Source organism: Coregonus clupeaformis, chromosome 20, assembly GCF_020615455.1.
Source record: "Coregonus clupeaformis isolate EN_2021a chromosome 20, ASM2061545v1, whole genome shotgun sequence".
NCBI classification, from domain to species: domain Eukaryota; kingdom Metazoa; phylum Chordata; class Actinopteri; order Salmoniformes; family Salmonidae; genus Coregonus; species Coregonus clupeaformis.
In genome coordinates, this window is record NC_059211.1 from 55,273,845 (window position 1) to 55,296,194 (window position 22,350).

Genomic DNA, 22,350 nt, shown 5'->3' on the forward strand with positions numbered 1-22,350 from the left:
GTCTGTGTGCCTGGGCCAATGAGAGTCTCTGAAACTAACCTTTCTTTATATTATATAATTTTTTATATCACTTGGTGGTCAAGATGATACATTGTAAATCAGAAATATAAAAAAACACATATCTCCATTTTGCAATCGAGATCGAGAACAGAGTAGATTGTGCAAATAAACCAACTTATTGCTTCTCGAATCAACTGAGCTCAGTTTAAAGAAAGAAAACTGATTTTACACAGTGATAGACAGATTTAAAAAGAGGATATAAAAAGAGGAGGTTGTGTTTCAGGGATTTTCTACAGGCTTGGCTCTCTTCTCGTGCCTAGTTGGGTGTCTACTGGCTGGTTGACTTCCCCTACAGATCCTCCTGTCTGCTGTCTGGTTGACTTCCCATACAGATCCTCCTGTCTGCTGTCTGGTTGACTTCCCCTACAGATCCTCCTGTCTGCTGTCTGGTTGACTTCCCATACAGATCCTCCTGTCTGCTGTCTGGTTGACTTCCCATACAGATCCTCCTGTCTGCTGTCTGGTTGACTTCCCCTACAGATCCTCCTGTCTGCTGTCTGGTTGACTTCCCCTACAGTTCCTCCTGTCTGCTGTCTGGTTGACTTCCCCTACAGTTCCTCCTGTGATTTCTTCCTCAACTGGATTTATGGGTCTTAGCATCAGTAGCTTCCATAATTAACTCTTTATGACTTAGAATAATTGATAGAAGTGGGTAACAAACAGTCCTTAGAGTAATTGATAGAAGTGGGTAACAAACAGTCTTTAGAGTAATTGATAGAAGTGGGTAACAAACAGTCTTTAGAGTAATTGATAGAAGTGGGTAACAAACAGTCCTTAGAGTAATTGATAGAAGTGGGTAACAAACAGTCCTTAGAGTAATTGTTAGATGTGGGTAACAAACAGTCCTTAGAGTAATTGATAGAAGTGGGTAACAAACAGTCCTTAGAGTAATTGATAGAAGTGGGTAACAAACAGTCCTTAGAGTAATTGAGAGATGTGGGTAACAAACAGTCCTTAGAGTATTTGATAGATGTGGGTAACAAACAGTCCTTAGAGTATTTGATAGATGTGGGTAACAAACAGTCCTTAGATTAATTGATAGATGTGGGTAACAAACAGTCTTTAGATTAATTGATAGATGTGGGTAACAAACAGTCCTTAGAATATTTGATAGAAGTGGGTAACAAACAGTCCTTAGAGTATTTGAGAGATGTGGGTAACAAACAGTCTTTAGATTAATTGAAAGAAGTGGGTAACAAACAGTCCTTAGAGTATTTGATAGAAGTGGGTAACAAACAGTCCTTAGAGTATTTGATAGAAGTGGGTAACAAACAGTCCTTAGAGTAATTGAAAGAGTGGGTAACAAACAGTCCTTAGAGTAATTGATAGAAGTGGGTAACAAACAGTCCTTAGAGTATTTGATAGAAGTGGGTAACAAACAGTCCTTAGAGTATTTGATAGATGTGGGTAACAAACAGTCCTTAGAGTATTTGATAGATGTGGGTAACAAACAGTCCTTAGATTAATTGATAGATGTGGGTAACAAAGCAGTCTTTAGATTAATTGATAGATGTGGGTAACAAACAGTCCTTAGAGTAATTGAAAGAAGTGGGTAACAAACAGTCCTTAGAGTAATTGATAGAAGTGGGTAACAAACAGTCCTTAGAGTAATTGATAGATGTGGGTAACAAACAGTCCTTAGAGTATTTGATAGATGTGGGTAACAAACAGTCCTTAGAGTAATTGATAGATGTGGGTAACAAACAGTCCTTAGAGTATTTGATAGATGTGGGTAACAAACAGTCCCTAGAGTATTTGATAGATGTGGGTAACAAACAGTCCTTAGATTAATTGATAGATGTGGGTAACAAACAGTCTTTAGATTAATTGATAGATGTGGGTAACAAACAGTCCTTAGAGTAATTGATAGAAGTGGGTAACAAACAGTCCTTAGAGTAATTGAGAGATGTGGGTAACAAACAGTCCTTAGAGTATTTGATAGATGTGGGTAACAAACAGTCCTTAGAGTATTTGATAGATGTGGGTAACAAACAGTCCTTAGATTAATTGATAGATGTGGGTAACAAACAGTCTTTAGATTAATTGATAGATGTGGGTAACAAACAGTCCTTAGAATATTTGATAGAAGTGGGTAACAAACAGTCCTTAGAGTATTTGAGAGATGTGGGTAACAAACAGTCTTTAGATTAATTGAAAGAAGTGGGTAACAAACAGTCCTTAGAGTATTTGATAGAAGTGGGTAACAAACAGTCCTTAGAGTATTTGATAGAAGTGGGTAACAAACAGTCCTTAGAGTAATTGAAAGAAGTGGGTAACAAACAGTCCTTAGAGTAATTGATAGAAGTGGGTAACAAACAGTCCTTAGAGTATTTGATAGAAGTGGGTAACAAACAGTCCTTAGAGTATTTGATAGATGTGGGTAACAAACAGTCCTTAGAGTATTTGATAGATGTGGGTAACAAACAGTCCTTAGATTAATTGATAGATGTGGGTAACAAACAGTCTTTAGATTAATTGATAGATGTGGGTAACAAACAGTCCTTAGAGTAATTGAAAGAAGTGGGTAACAAACAGTCCTTAGAGTAATTGATAGAAGTGGGTAACAAACAGTCCTTAGAGTAATTGATAGATGTGGGTAACAAACAGTCCTTAGAGTATTTGATAGATGTGGGTAACAAACAGTCCTTAGAGTAATTGATAGATGTGGGTAACAAACAGTCCTTAGAGTATTTGATAGATGTGGGTAACAAACAGTCCTTAGAGTATTTGATAGATGTGGGTAACAAACAGTCCTTAGATTAATTGATAGATGTGGGTAACAAACAGTCTTTAGATTAATTGATAGATGTGGGTAACAAACAGTCCTTAGAGTAATTGATAGAAGTGGGTAACAAACAGTCCTTAGAGTATTTGATAGATGTGGGTAACAAACAGTCCTTAGAGTATTTGATAGAAGTGGGTAACAAACAGTATTTAGATTAATTGATAGATGTGGGTAACAAACAGTCCTTAGAGTAATTGATAGAAGTGGGTAACAAGCAGTCCTTAGAGTGTTTGATAGATGTGGGTAACAAACAGTCCTTAGAGTATTTGATAGATGTGGGTAACAAACAGTCCTTAGATTAATTGATAGATGTGGGTAACAAACAGTCTTTAGATTAATTGATAGATGTGGGTAACAAACAGTCCTTAGAATATTTGATAGAAGTGGGTAACAAACAGTCCTTAGAGTATTTGAGAGATGTGGGTAACAAACAGTCTTTAGATTAATTGAAAGAAGTGGGTAACAAACAGTCCTTAGAGTATTTGATAGAAGTGGGTAACAAACAGTCCTTAGAGTATTTGATAGAAGTGGGTAACAAACAGTCCTTAGAGTAATTGAAAGAAGTGGGTAACAAACAGTCCTTAGAGTAATTGATAGAAGTGGGTAACAAACAGTCCTTAGAGTATTTGATAGAAGTGGGTAACAAACAGTCCTTAGAGTAATTGAAAGAAGTGGGTAACAAACAGTCCTTAGAGTAATTGATAGTGGGTAACAAACAGTCCTTAGAGTAATTGAAAGAAGTGGGTAACAAACAGTCCTTAGAGTAATTGACAGAAGTGGGTCAGACTCTACCTGTTTGATCAATATTACCTGTCTCTGACGTGATGACTACGTTCACTGATTCTTTCTCAAGACCTGGGCTGTATACAGTGTAATAATGCAGTTATTCCATAAAATGATTCTTATACTTGGGGAATATTGTATATAGATGCAAATAATTAGTATTTAATTGATTTTGTTTTATTTATTATATTTTATTTGTTTATTTGTCAGGGATCAAGCACAACAAATTTGCTCCGGATTTAGCTACAATACTAATTTCCATCTCCAGGGGGCAATCCTCTCTAATGTTAAGGGATGATTGCTTGTTACTGGGTTTTGTGGCCATGCTGACTGAGTGATCTCATTCCCTTTCCACAGGACTGTACTGAATGGTTCCTCTCCTTTCTCTCTCCATGCATCTCTCTGATCACCCCTCTTTTTCAGCCCTTCTCTCTCGTCACAGTTCTCCGTGCTCCCTGCTACTGGAGAGTGAGTGTCCTTTGCGGTAACCTCGTCTTCCTTCACTTTCTCCTTTTAGTCCCTGCCACCAAGCTGACCACTCTGATGCGCCCTACAGCTGGACCCTGCCACTGCAAGTATGACCTCATGGTGTTCTTCGAGATCTGTGAGCTGGAGGCCAATGGAGAGTGAGTATCAGTCACCACAATGTCGTGATATGACTTTCATTCATCTGATGACTGTTATTTATCGAATCAACTAACTATTTTTAATTGTTACCCAATTAAATGAATCATGTAACAACTAACTCATTATGAATTTTGGGGAATCATGGAAGAAGTTGTTTAAAGAGTTACCATCTCCCGAATTAAACTCTAAAGATCTTTACCTATCACATCCATAAAACAGTCAATGTATAAATTCATAACGTCTTATCACATCATCATTCTGAACGGTTGCAACCTTCTTGGATCTGCCAAAACCCCAGCCTTACTCATGATTCAGTACTACACAAATTTGTTTAATTATTTATTTACTAGTTAACTAAATAATAACACAGAATTAGCATACACACTTAATACATGAGAAAAATTCCCTTGCGGACTAACAACAACATGACTGCTTGTTGAGAGAGAGAGAGAGAGAGAGAGAGAGAGAGAGAGAGAGAGAGAGAGAGAGAGAGAGAGAGAGAGAGAGAGAGAGAGAGAGAGAGAGAGAGAGAGAGAGAGAGAGAGAGAGAGAGAGAGGAAACACTTATCGTTGATACATTTGGAAACTACTCTCAAAGTAATCATAATACTTTGCACACGAACCACCGCCCGTTTGGAGTAAGAAATCATGAATGTATTTACGTGTGGATGCCTTTGTTTGTCGTCTATCTCTGTCGAACCCAAGCCCTCTGGGAAAGGCGCTTTTGTCTGGGTCTTCACTCAGCTCACTTGGAAGGCTCTGATTGTCCACAAGAGGTCACAATGTCCTTCTTCTTAGTTGTCCTGGTCTGTAGTGGGTGTTTCTTTAGAACAGCTACTTAGCTGTACCAGTGATTGTCTGAGAGGGGAGCTTTCTTCTCCTCTCCACCTCGTGTGGTTAGAGTTTGAACCACTTTATATGCACAGCTGCAGCCTGACAAAGTTTCGGGTCTGGTTTGGGAGGTGATCTTCTTCACCTCGTGTTGAGGTTCAACCATTTCAAACGTGTAGCCAACGCTCCACACTTTCTGGTCTGATGTTAATTTCTTAACCTATCCTTTTATACACTCTGGGTAAAAAGGGGCGTTCCGTCATGCTGACAGGCTCTCTGAGCTCACTCGGGGCGTGGCTAGTTACTGTGCAAAGCTTATATGGAAAAACAATTATCTCATTAGAAAACTAAAATCACCTTCCTATCTTAACAAAGATACTTTCATCATTTTTCATATTATATACACAGCATATTGGATGAAAACTTGACAGATAAAGGGGATATACTTTCCAAGTTACAGTATTTTCAAGATACCATTCTTAATATGACATGATTATTATTTTGATCCCCACTTACCATTCCCAACATTCTTATCTTAGAAATATTGTTCCAGTATTCACTTTTTGGATGTTAGAGTTTTGGGCGGCAAAAGTCTCTGGAGACAAAGGACATTCCTTTAGCCAATACTGGAGGGCAAAGAGAGAGTCCTCTCCTTAAATTTATGACAGGGTGTGAGGTGTCAACAAAAAAAAAAACTCCCGTCTTCTGTGGATGGGAGAGGCCTGGTTACTGTCAACCATTGCCAAGCTGATCTGATTCATTGGAACCTCACACAGGACAGTCATGACAACAATCACAACCAAAGGATTACACTGACTCAGAGACTCAGAGACACAGAGACACAGAGACACAGATACTCAGAGACACAGATACTCAGAGACTGGTGGTTGCAATGGTAAGCCTGTTATGTACTTCAAACATCTTGATTTAATGTATATTAACACAGTGGAATGTTGATGCAAGAACCAGAGTAAAAACAACAACAATATCATCATCAGCAGCATTAACGTCATTCAGAACGTATTGGCCGATGTGAAATCAATGAAAGGCTCGTTATTGCCCTACAGCTACGTCCCAGCAGGAGTTGACCATAGAGGAGGCATGCCTTGCCATGGGACATTCATGCTGCACCAGGTAAGTCATTCAGGGAATTGAAAGATAGTTATGATTGAACTGGTTTAATAATATATAATGATAAAATAGGAGACAGGTTAAAGAAGGATTTTTTATTGAGACAATTGAGACATGGATTGTGTGTGCCATCTCTCTTATTCAATCTCTCTCTTATTCAATCTCCCTCTTATTCAATCTCTCTCTTATTCAATCTCCCTCTTATTCAATCCCCCTCTTATTCAATCCCCCTCTTATTCAATCCCCCTCTTATTCAACCTCCCTCTTATTCAATCTCTCTCTTATTCAATCTCCCTCTTATTCAATTTATCTTATTCAATCTCCATCTTATTCAATTTCCCTCTTATTAATTATCTCTCTTATTCATTCTCTCTCTTTCTCTCTTTCTCTCTCTCTCTCTCTCTCTGTGTGTGTCTCTCTCTCTCTCTCTCTCTCTCTCTCTCTCGCTCTCTGTCTCTCTCTCTCTCTCTCTCTCTGTCTCTCTCTCTCTCTCTCTCTGTCTCTCTCTCTCTGTGTCTCTCTCTCTCTGTGTGTCTCTCTCTCTCTCTCCGCCCCACCAGGGTATCCAGAGGAGAGTAACTGTGACAATCGTTCATGAGACAGGTGAAGACATCGTGTGGAAAGACGTCCAGGAGCTGGTTGTGGGTGAGTCAGGCTCACATTGAAGTGGACGGTGTGTGTATGTTTGTTGTGTGTGTGCATGTGCCTGGGTGTGTGCCTGGGTGTGTGTTATCTTTGTGAGTGTCTGTCTCTCTGTGTGTGGTTGTGTGTGTGTTTTGAATACATTGACATTTTAGTCATTTAGCTCATACGCATTTAATACCAACATTTGCCGTATGTAAGTCCTCCTCCTCTTCTTCATCATCCTCCTCCTCCTCCTCCTCCTCCTCCTCCTCTTCCTTCTCCTCCTCCTCCTCTTCCTCCTCCTCCTTCTCATCTTCCTCCTCCTTCTCTTCCTCCTCCTCCTCCTCTTCCTCGACTCCCCAGGGCGTATCAGTAACTCTCCCGAGGGGGACGATGCCATCATAGACCCCAACATCCTCTCTCTCAACATCCTGTCAGCTGGGTATGTCAGACCCATGCAGGACGACAGGTATGTGCCATATTCTACCCTTCATAGGGACCCAATCACCCACGGCTCACCCATAGCTCACCCATATGTCACTAGGAATTCAAAACTGTAAATGCACGATCACTATGGCGATGCTACCATATATAACTACTGAACACAACCTCCTAATGCACTGCAGTTCACTACCATATATAACTACTGAACACAACCTCCTAAGGCACTGCAGTTCACTACATCACTAGTAATAGCACTATAGTTCAGCCTAAAGAACTGCAGTTCATACAGTATATCCAGACTGTGTATCTGTGTCTATGAAGTTTACAGTCTGCTCTCTCTTGATATATAATAATTATAATATAATTGGTCATTTAGCAGACGCTCTTATCCAGAGCGACTTACAGGAGCAATTAGGGTTAAGCGCCTTGCTCAAGGGCACATCGACAGATTTTTCACCTAGTCGGCTCGGGGATTAGAACCAGCGACCTTTCGGTTACTGGCACAACGCTCTTAACCACTAAGCTACCTGCCGCCCTATGACTCTACACCATTTATAGAAAAGCTTGTAGACATTTGAAACAAAGAAGATGCTGCTGTATTGGTTGACTGAAGATGCTGCTGTATTGGTGGACTGAAGATGCTGCTGTATTGGTTGACTGAAGATGCTGCTGTATTGGTGGACTGAAGATGCTGCTGTATTGGTTGACTGAAGATGCTGCTGTATTGGTGGACTGAAGATGCTGCTGTATTGGTGGACTGAAGATGCTGCTGTATTGGTGGACTGAAGATGCTGCTGTATTGGTTGACTGAAGATGCTGCTGTATTGGTGGACTGAAGATGCTGCTGTATTGGTGGACTGAAGATTCTGCTGTATTGGTGGACTGAAGATGCTGCTGTATTGGTGGACTGAAGATGCTGCTGTATTGGTGGACTGAAGATGCTGCTGTATTGGTGGACTGCACAGTGCTCCATGGCTAATACATAGCAGCCTTAGCAAGGACGCTTGACGCTCACGTCGTCAAGATGCACAGCTTGGCTGATTAACAGACTTCCCCCCTCAATCCCCTCTCCTGTTCGACTGAAGCAGCTTATGCTTAGCAAAACAACATGTGGTTTTATCAGTCTAGAAGCAGGTCACGTGATCATTTGTAGAAAGCAACGATTGTGACTTGAAGTACAAATTATATCAGATTGATTATGATCAATCATTAAGCCGTTATGATCAAATATATTTGTAGTAGTTCTACTGTATGATTACATTTTATGCTTCAGCCAGTTCTATTGGAGTTTCCTCACCACTATACCGGTTGTACGACCCTCCCGTTCCTTGATGCTAGTCTGCTGCTCTGCTTTGAATGTCCGTCTGTCATTCCACCTCTCACCCTGTTCACCGCATAATCCTCCCCTCTAACCATTATCCACCACTAACTAACCTCCCAGGGTTATTCTGCACCATGTCAGAAATCTCTATCCAACACCACACTATGGCTGTATTAACTGCATGCTATGGCACACAGGCACCTGCAAAGGATTCTTAGCAAAACTGAACATGCCCTCTTTTCTTGGTGGCCTCTGTAGCATAGATCCCTAGACCCTGTGGAGGAAGGGCTTCTTGGTGGCCCCACAGCATAGATCCATAGACCCTGTGGAGGAAGGGCTTCTTGGTGGCCTCTGTAGCATAGATCCCTAGACCCTGTGGAGGAAGGGCTTCTTGGTGGCCCTGCAGCATAGATCCCTAGACCCTGTGGAGGAAGGGCTTCTTGGTGGCCCCGCAGCATAGATCCCTAGACCCTGTGGAGGAAGGGCTTCTTGGTGGCCCCGCAGCATAGATCCCTAGACCCTGTGGAGGAAGGGCTTCTTGGTGGCCTCTGTAGCATAGATCCCTAGACCCTGTGGAGGAAGGGCTTCTTGGTGGCCCCGCAGCATAGATCCCTAGTCCCTGTGGAGGAAGGGCTTCTTGGTGGCCCCGTAGCATAGATCCCTAGACCCTGTGGAGGAAGGGCTTCTTGGTGGTCCTGCAGCTGACGGACGATCTTTTATCCTAATTGGCCTCACCCTCTTGCATAGTATCTAATGATGGGATATACTGTACACCCTGCCATTTCAAGACCACATATCCACTCACTGGCATGCATCCCTAACTAACTCACTCAGCATAGTAAGTCACCATACCTCAGTGAGTCCCTGAAGCAGCGTAGCATCATGATGTGTTACACTGAAGCACATCACTGTAATGCCTTGTGTTAGTGTTTACTCTCTGGTTGTATCCATGTAATATAAATGTTGTTTTTTACAGAATAATGTAACTGTCGTGACCTCCTCTCCTATGGTTTAACCACACTGCATTGCTAGTAACCTTTCCCCTAACTCAAATACCATTCCTCAGACCTGGGTTTGCTGGCCATCACAAAAGGACCAATACAGGAACAGAGGCCCGAGACAGACTATTGCAGTGGTCTGTCTGGTCCTAATGGCCATACCATCTCCATATACAGGTATCACCATGGTTCTGTACTCGTTGACCTCCAACCCAGGATGTTGCTTTGGTTGGAAAGGTCTTCCTGAGTGTGGGATGGTCCAATTCAGATCTGGGTTAAAATAGTTTTTTTGTTTCTGTCAAATACTTTGAGCGTTTGATTGATTCTGCCTGCCTGGATTACCAGAAGGGTTTGCACTTGAACAGATGCTATTTGAACCCATATGTGGTCTAGTCTGGCCTCTGCTCAGGCCTGTGAGGTCATCAGTAAGGGACATGCTGATGCTGACATTTCTCTCCCTCCAGTCCACTCCACTAACACAATGTTGTTTTGTGTTTTCGCAGACAGTTTCTTGATTCGGACATGCCTAGGTATATGATTTATATCAAATCCCTCTCCTCCCATTCTACTAATCAGTTAGATAACACATCTCCTATTCAGTATCTATTTTACTCTTTTCACTCTCACTCCATTTTAAACACTAGTCATCCATACATCCATCATTACAATTCCCATCATTTTCCACTGTGGGTTTTGGCTCTCTTGCTCTCTCGTCCTCTCTCTGGCTCTCTCGTCCTCTCTCTGGCTCTCTCCTCCTCTCTCTTGCTCTCTCCTCCTCTCTCTTGTTCTCTCCTCCTCTCTCTTGTTCTCTCCTCCTCTCTCTTGTTCTCTCCTCCTCCCCTGCTTTTTTCTTCTTTATTTTTTGTTTCCTTATCACTCTCCTCCTGAGGAGATGTGAGGGACTGTGATGTATATTTGCACTCCTCCTCTCTCTCTCTCTCTTTCTCCTGGATGTGTGTTTGTTGCTGAGCTGTTGTGGGTCTGGAAGCTGGAGCTGAGGGCTGGAGACTGGGGCTGGCTGGGACTGCAGGGTATGGGGTTGTGGTTGGCTGGAACTGAGGGGTATGGGGTTGAGGCTGGCTGGGACTGCAGGGTCTGGAGTTGAGTCTGGGACTGGGGCTGGCTGGGACTGGGGCTGGGGCTGGCTGGGACTGGCTTGGACTGCAGGGTCTAGGGACTGGGGCTGGGGCTGGCTGGGACTGCAGGGTCTAGGATTGCGACTGAAAGCTGATGGTGTACGGGGGGCTGCATGTATGGCTTGCTTTGCTTCCTACAGTATGTGCTGAACTTGGCTGGCTGTTTCTTTGTGTTGTGGGGCCAGTATTTCAGCTTCTGTCTACTCTTTGGCCGGTGCTTCTGTATAGGGACGTTTTCAGTACAAGCTGCAAGCCAGAATCTAGACATTTGAGGGTCCTTTTGATGAGGTGAAACAAACATGAATTGTTTGGCATTTTCCCCATTTACTGTTTCTCCCTCTCTCTTTGATGATCTTTTTCAGTCACAAACCTCTGCATTGTCACTAGGGGGCAGTAATGATCCAGTTCATACTCTGACACAGAACAGGTTTCAGTTTGCGTCCTGCTGAAAGACCTATAGCGTTGATAAAATCATAAAAATATATTTTTTTAAACAACTTGTAAACATTGTAAGGAGGCCCAACATAATCTTAACCTTTAGTATAAAGTTATGCAATCGACTTCTTTTGAAAACACTCGAGGCTTTAGAAAGAGATATGCAAGAAGCTGATAGTGCCGGGGGGAGGTTTCAATTCTCCTCATTAGGAAATACGACCTAGAATGCGATTTGGGTCTTGGAGTCGAGCTTTGATGTGTGTGTCTCTTGTATGTCTGTTAGAAGCATGTGTACTTCCACTCTGCCAAAACAGTACACAGTTACAGTCACTCACCCTTCAGGTAGCTGCGGCGGCAGGTAGCTTAGTGGGTTAGAGCGTTGTGCCAGTAACCGAAAGGTCGCTGGTTCTAATCCCCGAGCCGACTAGGTGAAAAATCTGTCGATGTGCCCTTGAGCAAGGCACCTAACCCTAATTGCTCCTGTAAGTCGCTCTGGATGAGAACGTCTGCTAAATAATGTAAAATGTAAAATAATTTGAAACAGTCTAACCAGGTCTTGTGTCTGGAAGCAGCCTAGACTAGCTAGTGCTAGCCAACTTCTTTCGCCAATTAGCTCCATCAGGCCGGTGTGCGACCCCCGTGGCAAAGATGGTTTGACTTTGGATAGCCTATCTCTGGGGCTAGTTAGGGACCGTCAATAGATTACACAATGTAAATGGGAAATATGTGACTCGTTTCAGGAAGCTAGCCGTATGTCGCACATCACTACTTCACAGGAGAGCCATTTGAACGTAAACTTGTTTTTAAAAATCAAAATGCGTTTTTTTGGCAGAAATGCCTTCTGGAACATGTGAACTTTCATGTGCCTTAATAACAAAACATTTATGCCATCTGTAAATACCAATACAATTGTTAAATTAAGAGCTGAGATAATGGATGGGCTGGACATGCCGAGAGATGAGTTCGGATTGGTCTGCCATGTAGCATGCTTCTGTCTATAATATGAGCTGGTCAGTATGTGTAGGGAATCCTTTCTAACGCTGCTTTTTTGAAAGATATCACGTAGTAGAACTGCAAAAGTGTTGCTCTTCACTTTCTGGAGGACCGAGTTTTGAAATCAGTGGAATGCCGGTGGTATTAGAGTTTGATAGCTAAGGAGATTCTGGCATTTGTTTGCAAATATGCAGAGTGAGTCGAAAAGATTACATCTTCAAACTAAGGGCAACCATGGCATCCGTGACAGAGAGGGAGAAGCGTCCATTCATGTATACCGGTAAGATAGTCTAGCTAGTTCCATTTTCAGATATTACACGTTTCTAATTTAGTCATAAAGTCATTTTCATTTCAAGTTAAAGCGTACTGTTAGCTAGCTAGCTAACGTTAGCTGGTTGGCTCACTAGCTAACGTAACATGTATGATCTGTGTAGTAATATTATTTGTATCTCAGAACCATTTGGATTGTTAGTTATAGCCTAATGTTAGCTAGCTAGCTAACATTGAACCTGGTTGGTTAGCTACCTGCAGATTCATGCAGTGTAGTAACGTTATAAGTTGGGATTATGGTTTATTGTTTAGCTAGCTAGCTACTGTTAGCTACATGTCACTCCACTATGCAAGTAACCATTTCAATAGAATGTTCATGATGTCACTGCGACAACTGTCGGTAGACGTAGGGTGCGTTCGTAAATTCGCTCTGGCTATCTACTCCAATTTCAGAGCACTTTCGTCTGAGTGTGCCAGAGCACAGAATAACTGACGAATTTACGAATGCTCAACACCTGTTGAATATGGCCGGTGTCAGTAAATGTCTGCAAAAAAACAGTTTTTCAATTGTTGCCAGCAGCACAGTTGCAGCCTAACCAGCTCTGCTAGGGCGAGTGAAATGGTCAGAGTGAGCTGTTCCCTCATTTGTGTCTGGAAGTAGCTAGCAAGCTAGCCAACATTAGTCAGTTAGCTTGGGTGCTTGACTGCTGTTGTTAGGTCAGAACGCTCGGATCAACCCTACTCCTTGGCCAGAGCGTCCAGTGTGCGCTCTGAATGCTCAGAGAGCGAAACGCTCTGAAATTACGAAAGGACAATCTGACAACCTCTGAGTTTACGAACGCCCAGAGCGCACTCTGGCACTCCAAATGGAATTTACGAACACACCCGTAGTATAAACCAGCCTTTAGTCTTGATATCTTTGGTTGTTTAGTACATAGCCTCACTCTGTTTAGTACATGGCCTCACATGTGAATCCTTAAAGAGATGGGTGGGGCTAAGGCTTAAGAGGGTGTGAACGATGCTAAATGGGTGTAGACAAAGAAGAGCTCTCCAGTAGGCACCAAAACATTCAAGGGCCATTTTCTCAAAAGTGAGGTTACAAGTTGATCAACCATCCTCTGTAGCGCCATGCGATCCAGGGCGGTGCTGTTGCCATACCAAGCGGTGATGCAGCCAGTCAAGATGCTCTCAATGGTGCAGCTGTAGAAATTTTTGAGGATCCGAGGGCCAATGTCAAATATTTTCAGCCTCCTGAGGGGGAAGAGTCTCTGTCTTGCTCTCTTCACAACTTTTCGGGTGTGTGTGGACCATGTTAAGATCTTAGTGATGTGGACGCCAAGGAACTTGAAACTCTCGACCCGCTCCACTACAGCCTTGTCGATGTGGATGGGGGCGTGTTCGGCCCTCCGTTTCCTGTAGTCCACGATCAGCTCCTTTGTCTTGATCACGTTGAGGGAGAGGTTGTTATCCTGGCACCACACTGCCAGGTCTCTGACCTCCTCCCTGTAGGCTGTCTCATCGTCGTCGGTGATCAGGCCTACCACCGTCGTGTCGTCAGCAAACTTGTTAATGGTGTTAGTTGTGCGTGGCCATGCAGTCGTGGGTGAACAAGGAGTACAGGAGGGGACCAAACATTGTTTGATTTTTAAGCACACACCCCTGAGGGGCCCCCTTGTTGAGGGTCAGCATGGCGGATGTGTTGTTGCCTACCCTCACCACCTGGGGGCGGCCTGTCAGGAAGTCCAGGATCCAGTTGCAGAGGGAGGTGTTTAGTCACAGAGTCCTTAGCTTAGTGATGAGCTTTGTGGGCACTATGGTGTTGAATTCTGAGCTGTAGTCAGTGAATAGCATTCTCACATAGGTGTTCCTCTTGTCCAGGTGGGAGAAGGCAGTGTGAAGTGCAATTGAGATTGCGTCATCTGTGGATCTGTTGGGGCAGTATGCAAATTGGAGTGGGTCTAGGGTGTCTGGAATGATGGTGTTGATGTGTGTCATGACCAGCCTTTCAAAGCATTTCATTATTACAGATGTGAGTGCTAAAGGGTGATAGTCATTTAGGCATAATACCTTGGAGTTCTTGGGAACAGGGACAATGGTGGTCACCTTGAAACATGTTGGGATTACAGACTTGGACAAGGAGAGATTGAAAATGTCTGTGTCCTGGGCCTGGGCCTGCTCTGTGTCCTGGGCCTGCTCCGTGTCCTGGGCCTGCTCCGTGTCCTGGGCCTGCTCCGTGTCCTGGGCCTGAGCCTGCTCTGTGTCCTGGGCCTGAGCCTGCTCTGTGTCCTGGGCCTGCTCCGTGTCCTGGGCCTGAGCCTGCTCTGTGTCCTGGGCCTGCTCTGTGTCCTGGGCCTGCTCTGTGTCCTGGGCCTGAGCCTGCTCTGTGTCCTGGGCCTGCTCTGTGTCCTGGGCCTGAGCCTGCTCTGTGTCCTGGGCCTGCTCCGTGTCTTGGGCCTGCTCCGTGTCCTGGGCCTGCTCTGTGTCCTGGGCCTGCTCTGTGTCCTGGGCCTGGGCCTGCTCCGTGTCCTGGGCCTGCTCTGTGTCCTGGGCCTGCTCTGTGTCCTGGGCCTGAGCCTGCTCTGTGTCCTGAGCCTGGGCCTGCTCTGTGTCCTGGGCCTGCTCTGTGTCCTGGGCCTGCTCCGTGTCCTGGGCATGGCGCTTGCATGCAGCGTGTGTGAGCAGGGAGGTCAGCAGTTAGATGTTTAATGGATGAGAGAGGCTATACCTCCTCTAGGTCCATAGACTCATTTCCACTGAAGCATCTCTCCTCTCCTCCTCTCGTCCCGGTATAAGAGCTGTTCTCCTCTCGCTCTCTGGCTTCTTCCCTCTGACTGACACACCGCTAGCTTTCCCACCAGGTCATCTCAGTACAAATGCCAACAAGCCGGCCTTCAACATCTGAACTCTATGAACGGGCCGATTTGTCCCCCTTTTAATGGCCTACAGAAACATTTGTTTCCTCTTACATTTCTCTGCTTGGAAGAGCGGTTTCAGATTTAAGGCTGTGCTGGGCGGCGGGCCAGAAACATAACTGCTTTCAAGTTGTGATTATTTGCACAGGGGAAGACCTCATTCATCAATGTATAGACTAAATTATGGAGGAGTAGGAGAGGGGGTGAAAGAGAAGGAGAGGGGGTGAAGGAGAGGGGGTGAAGGAGCGGGAGAGAGGGGTGGAGGAGAAGGAGAGAGGGGGTGGAGGAGCAGGAGAGAGGGGGTGGAGGAGCAGGAGAGAGGGGGGTGGAGGAGCAGGAGAGAGGGGGTGTAGGAGAAGGAGAGAGGGGGGTGGAGGAGAAGGAGAGAGGGGGTGGAGGAGAAGGAGATAGGGGGTGGAGGAGCAGGAGAGAGGGGGTGTAGGAGAAGGAGAGAGGGGGTGTAGGAGAAGGAGAGAGGGGGTGGAGGAGAAGGAGAGAGGGGGTGTAGGAGAAGGAGAGAGGGGGTGGAGGAGAAGGAGAGAGGGGGTGTAGGAGAAGGAGGGGGTTGAGGAGAAGGAGGGGGTTGAGGAGAAGGACAGGGGTCTGGAGGAGAAGGAGAGGGGGCTGGAGGAGAAGGAGAGAGGGGGTTTGTTCTGTTTGATGTGAAGCCATTTGAAGTTAATTGACCTCTTCACTGGAGGATGTTTGATCTGAAGCCATGGGAAGTTAAAACCTCTTCTGGAAATATCTCAATTTCCACCTAAAATGACATATCCAAATCTAACTGCCTGTAGCTCAGGACCTGAAGCAAGGATATGCATATTCTTGATACTATTTGAAAGGAAACACTTTGAAGTTTGTGGAGATGTGAAATTAATGTAATGTAGTTACTTACTGTAATGTAGTTACTTACTGATCTGAAAGTGGATATTTTCCTTATTCCGCGCTGGAATCTAAACTGTGGTCACTCAGAGTCCTCATCCATTCGTTCTGTGTCACTCTCCCGGTCAATTTCTGCAATAATTGGACTTCGATTTAGCTTTTCCACTCTTGGTAGCCAAGTTTGACTTTTTCTGTTTTTAGAAAAATGTACAGAAGAGAAGGAATCGCTGTGTAATGTAAACTACCGTTCATCCTGTTTTCTTTCCCCTTGAGAATGAACACGGTTACGCACAGCTCTAGCTTGATGGCTGTTTGTCATACAAAGGGTGTTTACATTTACATTTTAGTCATTTAGCAGACGCTCTTATCCAGAGCGACTTACAGTGAGTGCATACATTTTTTTTTTTTTTTTTCATACCCCGCGTGGGAATCGAACCCACAACCCTGGCGTTGCAAACGCCATGCTCTATCAACTGAGCTACATCCCTGCCGGCCATTCCCTCCCCTACCCTGGACAACGCTAGGCCAATTGTGCACCGCCCATGAGTCTCCCGGTCGCGGCCGGCTGCAACAGAGCCTGGATTCGAACCAGGATCTCTAGTGGCACAGCTAGCACTGCGATGCAGTGCCTTAGACCACTGCGCCACTCAGGAGACTAGTGTTCACATACTACTGTAAAGCCCAGCTCATTGGCTATCTAGCTAGCTATGTTTTATAACGATAAGTGGTCATTGGTCCAAGACACTGTCAATCAAGTGAACACCGCTCGTCTCATTGGTGCGTAATGATGGCTGACCTTCATGGGCTAATTGACGTGCTGTGTAGCCAATACGTAATGTAGAATGATGAAACATGTTTGGTTGCCTTCTAGAGTGTCTGAGAATTGCACGGAAACCAAATTTGACCGGGTTGAGGATTAGATTTCATAAATAGTTTTGTTGTTGAAAGAGTCGGAATTCATGCAAAACGCTGTACACAACATGCATTGTGTTAGGATATAAAAATTGATTTTATCAAACAAAACTACGCTACATTTTATCTCTGGGACCCTCAGGATGACAAATCAGAGCAAGATTACTGAATGTAAGAACATTATTTACTGTTAGAGGTGAATGTTTCAAACCAGTTGCCGTGATAAAAGTGTTTTGTTGTTGTGTACTATCCTCAAACAATAGCATGGTATCTTTTCGCTGTAATAGCTACTGTAAATTGAACACTGCAGTTAGATTAACAATCATTTAAGCTTTCTGACTATATAAAACATGTCTATGTCCCAGAAAATTGGCTGTTGTTCACAACGCCATTCTAGTCAAATATCGCATATTGAGCAACAACTGTCCCGATTTCGGGACACTGATCCAGCAGAGGTTTTAACTGACCTCCTAACTGGAGGATGTTTGATCTGAAGCAATGGGAAGTTAATCTCTAAAAGTCTAAGCCGTTGGGGGGGCAAAAAAGACAGTCAAAAAATAAATCAAAAGGAATAATGTTTTGAAGTGTCTGTCCTATATCTAGGAGATGTAAGAAAGATCAGGAAATATATTTTTTTGGGACACATATTTAACCCCTTATTTTTGTTGGCACAAAACTACCTCCGTACTTCGATTAATTTGTATTGATTACCTTCAGACGAGTCCCATGACACGTGTGTGGGTCATAGAGCAAAACAGAGAACACCATTGTGTGCGTGAGTGTCATCTTTCCATAGCGTGGTCATACCATTCAGACACTACAGACGTTTTTGTAAGAAGACCGATTTTTACCTCCCAAAAAAGGGGTTGAATATGGTAAAAACTTTTAAAAAATATATAATTTCCTGATCTTTCAGATATAGGACAAACACTTCAAAAAAACTTTATTTTTGGACTGTCTGTTTTTCCATGTATGAATCTGTTATTCAATGCGTTTCTATCGGCTAACAGCAGTAAGGGCAAATGTAATGTTTAATCAAATATTTTTAAAGATATTTTTTTTAGATACCTAAAGGGGTCCTAAAATTGAAAATCAAATAGCTAAATGATTCTTGGTAAGACTTGTTGACCGTCAGATAAGCTTGTTGACCAATCAGGAACTGATTATGACTGCACGTCACATAATAATTTAACACATTCATAAATGTTTTACGTGGTTAATATAATTGATTACTCTTATCACTTGTATTTCATATGTCACATCGATTCGCAGACACTTATGCTTTGAAGCTGGTAACGTCGTCTCGCGCAGCTACTGCTGGTCAGAAACACACTTCCCCAAGCTCTGGGACAGTGCTAGTCAGAATCACACTTCCCCAAGCTCTGGGACAGTGCTGGTCAGAAACACACTTCCCCAAGCTCTGGGACAGTGCTGGTCAGAAACACACTTCCCCAAGCTCTGGGACAGTGCTGGTCAGAATCAAAGCTAGCTAGCTGTTGGATACAAACAATGTTCTCCCACCAAAACATAGCGAAATGACATCATCTGTTTCAGTAGCTATAGTTAGCTATCTAACTCTCTAGCTAGGTGTCATCTAAAATACCCCTAATTTATAAAACAGTTTTCGTATTTGGTGGATTGTCGGACCCACTAGCCATGCTTATAACATTAGCTTGGGGCAACAGGGCTAGGTAGCTTGCTAGCTTTGTATAGTTTGTTATCTAGCTAGCTAGCTAGTTATTTTCCTGAACTGAAGTTCGATTTCAATAGGAAAACAACAAGTGGCTTCTTAGCTAATACTTAGTCACATGAATTCCTAAATCATTGCTAAGAATATTGAAAATGATTGCAGTTTCTGGATATTGTTTTCAGGCTGGTTGCATTGGTGCTAGCTAGTATCAAGTTAAAGCTAGCTAGCTAGCTATCCTAGAAATTGGTAAAAACATCTATATCAAAGATATTTGTGAGTGACTTTGTCATACTGCAAACCAAAGTCAACATAGTAGGGAGACAGCCTACCTCCAGTTTACAAACTGTCGTCAATGTTGATGGTGCTTGGCTTGCGCATGCAAAATTCAGCTCACACAACATTATAAAATATAATTTTGTTATTTGATGCGTCAAATTATAAGCTTATTTGACGTGTCAATAGTGTTATTTGACGTATATTTTTTGACACGCAAAGACCCAAACGGCGTTCCATAGTTATAGTTTGTATCTCTATCTACAGAATTAAATAAAACTCAAAAGTATTAAATTGTATCTCTGTGGTTCTAACTATCCATTGTGAGACATTCTAGAACAGACAAGATACAGTTCATAAGTACTGGTGTTCAAATCATAGTGGATGGGAAATGTAGCCTGGTCCAAGTAGGCAAGCCAGCACAAACAGATTTGGGACCAGGCTAGGAAGAACACACCTGTCCTGTCGCCCTCGATCACAACAACGCTCACAACCACATCAGACTCTCTTCCTGACTCTCACATTTGGTTCTCTTCCTGGTTCACTTCCTGGTTCACTTCTTGGTTCTCTTCCTGGTTCTCTTCCTGGTTCACTTCCTTCTCAAAGCGTCTCCTTGGGAATAGACCATAGGTATTTCTCCTCACCCCTGTCCTGTCCTCCTCTTCTCCTCCCGTCTGTCGATCTCTCATTACCCTTTCTTTCGTTCATGCTGTTATTGTTTGGTGTTTTTTTTTAATGTCGACCCACAACTGAAGGGTTCTGTTGCATGCTATTTACTGTCTTTATCCCCAAACTATGTGACTTGTCTATTGGATGCGTGTCTTTAAAAATCAATGTTGTTCTTTTAATCTTCATGAACAAACACTGTCTTCTCTCAATAGCATTTTAGATGCACATGTAGGTTACATATCCCAGACAGAGATAATGTTTAGAATAGATGGAAGCTTATTCACATTATCATAGTGATAAACAATGTCCCTACACATTGAAACTACCACTTGATCGGCCGATAGCAATAGATTGTAGCTATTCTTGAGAATACCTTTAAATAGTTACATTCCTGCTACAGTAGCCAAAACCTGTATTTGTCTAGTAAAGTTAACAACCATTTTCTGGTATTTGTAACACAACTATCAACAGGACCATTCAGAAAAACACCCATCCTGATTTGCTTTCAGTGTGCAGCATACTCCAACACTAGAGTAGGTTTTATAATCTGTTAGTTAGTAGTATTCATCGAAGACAGACAGACAGACAGAGACAGACAGACCAACCAGAGACCACTATGTTAGTAGTAGTCATCAGAGACAGACAGACAGACAGACAGACAGACAGACAGACAGACAGGCCAGTGACCACTGTCTCAGAGTTCAGACCAGGGTCGAGGAGCTCTCTGCTCAGTCGTTCTCTCTGCATGGTTAACTCCTCTCCTCCCTCCATCAGGACATTCTATCGCTTCGAGGCTGCCTGGGACAGTGCCATGCACAACTCCCTCCTCCTGAACCGTGTCACTCCCTACGGAGAGAAAATCTACATGACCTTGTCGGCCTACCTAGAGGTAACATATTATATAGTTATATACAGTATATAGTATATAATTGTATATAGTGTTATATAAATGACCTTGTCGGCCTACCTAGAGGTAGCATATTATATAGTTTTATATATCCTGGACTTCCTGACGGGCCACCCCCAGGAGGTAAGGGTAGGTAACAACACATTCGCCACGCTGATCCTCAACACGGGGGCTCCTCAGTGATGCGTGCTTAGTCCCCTCCTGTACTCCCTGTTCACTCATGACTGCATGGCCAAGCACGACTCCAACACCATCATTAAGTTTGCCGATGACACAACAGTGGTAGGCCTGATCACCGACAACGACGAGACAGCCTATAGGGAGGATGTCAGAGACCTGGCCGTGTGGTGCCAGGACAACAACCTCTCTCTCAACGTGATCAAGACAAAGGAGATGATTGTGGACTACAGGAAAAAGAAGAGGACCGAGCACGCCCCCATTCTCATCGACGGGGCTGTAGTGGAACAGGTTGAGAGCTTCAAGTTCCTTGGTGTCCACATCACCAACAAACTATCATGGTCCAAACACACCAAGACAGTTGTGAAGAGGGCACGACAAAACCTATTCCCCCTAAGGAGACTGAAAAGATTTGGCATGGGTCCTCAGATCCTCAAAAGGTTCTACAGCTGCACCATCGAGAGCATCCTGACTGGTTGCATCACTAACTGGTATGGCAGCTGCTCAGCCTCCGACCGCAAGGCACTACAGAGGGTAGTGCGTACGGCCCAGTACATCACTGGGGCCAAGCTTCCCGCAATCCAGGACCTCTATACCAGGCGGGGTTAGAGGAAGGCCTTAAAAATTGTCAAAGACTCCAGCCACCCTAGTCATAGACTGTTCTCTCTGCTACCGCACAGCAAGCGGTACCGGAGCGCCAAGTCTAGGTCCAAGAGGCTTCTTAACAGCTTCTACCCCCAAGCCATAAGACTCCTGAACATCTAATCAAATGGCTACCCAGACTATTTGCATTGCCCCCCCCCTCTTTTACGCTGCAGCTACTCTGTTTATTATCTACGCATAGTCACTTTAATAACTCTACCCACATGTACATATTACCTCAATTACCTCGACTAACCAGTGCCCCGTACATTGACTCGGTACCGGTACCCCCTGTATATAGCCTCACTATTGTTATTTTTACTGCTGCTCTTTAATTATTTGTTACTTTTATTTCGTATTATTTTATATATTTTTTTATATATATTTTTTTGCATTCTTTCATAAAACTGCATTGTTGGTTAAGGGCTTGTAAGTAAGCACCCTAGTCATAGACTGTTCTCTCTGCTACCGCACGGCAAGCGGTACCGGAGCGCCAAGTCTAGGTCCAAAAGGCTTCTCAACAGCTTCTACCCCCAAGCCATAAGACTCCTGAACAGCTAATCATGGCTACCCAGACTATTTGCATTGTCCATTTTTTACTAAATACTTATTTTTCTTAAAACGGCATAGTTGGTTAAGGGCTTGTAAGTAAGCATTTCACTGTAAGGTCTACACCTGTTGTATTCGGCGCATGTGGCAAATAACATTTGATTTGATTTGACTTAATGTATCAGTGATGATCCCTGCACTTAGACCTAACATAGAGTACTGTATCCAAAATGACCCCTACTGTATTCAACTGCCTGTATCTGATGTTATGATCTAAATTAGCTTTTGATCCTTTTCCT

At 43.6% G+C, this 22,350-nt stretch overlaps 1 protein-coding gene across 1 annotated transcript in view; it reads left to right on the forward strand.

Moving 5' to 3' along the window:
* kif1aa (kinesin family member 1Aa) overlaps window positions 1–22,350 on the forward strand; it is a 144,170-nt gene that overhangs the window by 100,442 nt on the left and 21,378 nt on the right. Inside the window, 6 exon segments of the mRNA XM_045205588.1 lie at window positions 4,146–4,254; window positions 6,154–6,220; window positions 6,778–6,862; window positions 7,205–7,310; window positions 10,108–10,134; window positions 20,551–20,665. Coding sequence (XP_045061523.1) covers window positions 4,146–4,254; window positions 6,154–6,220; window positions 6,778–6,862; window positions 7,205–7,310; window positions 10,108–10,134; window positions 20,551–20,665 — 509 coding nt within the window.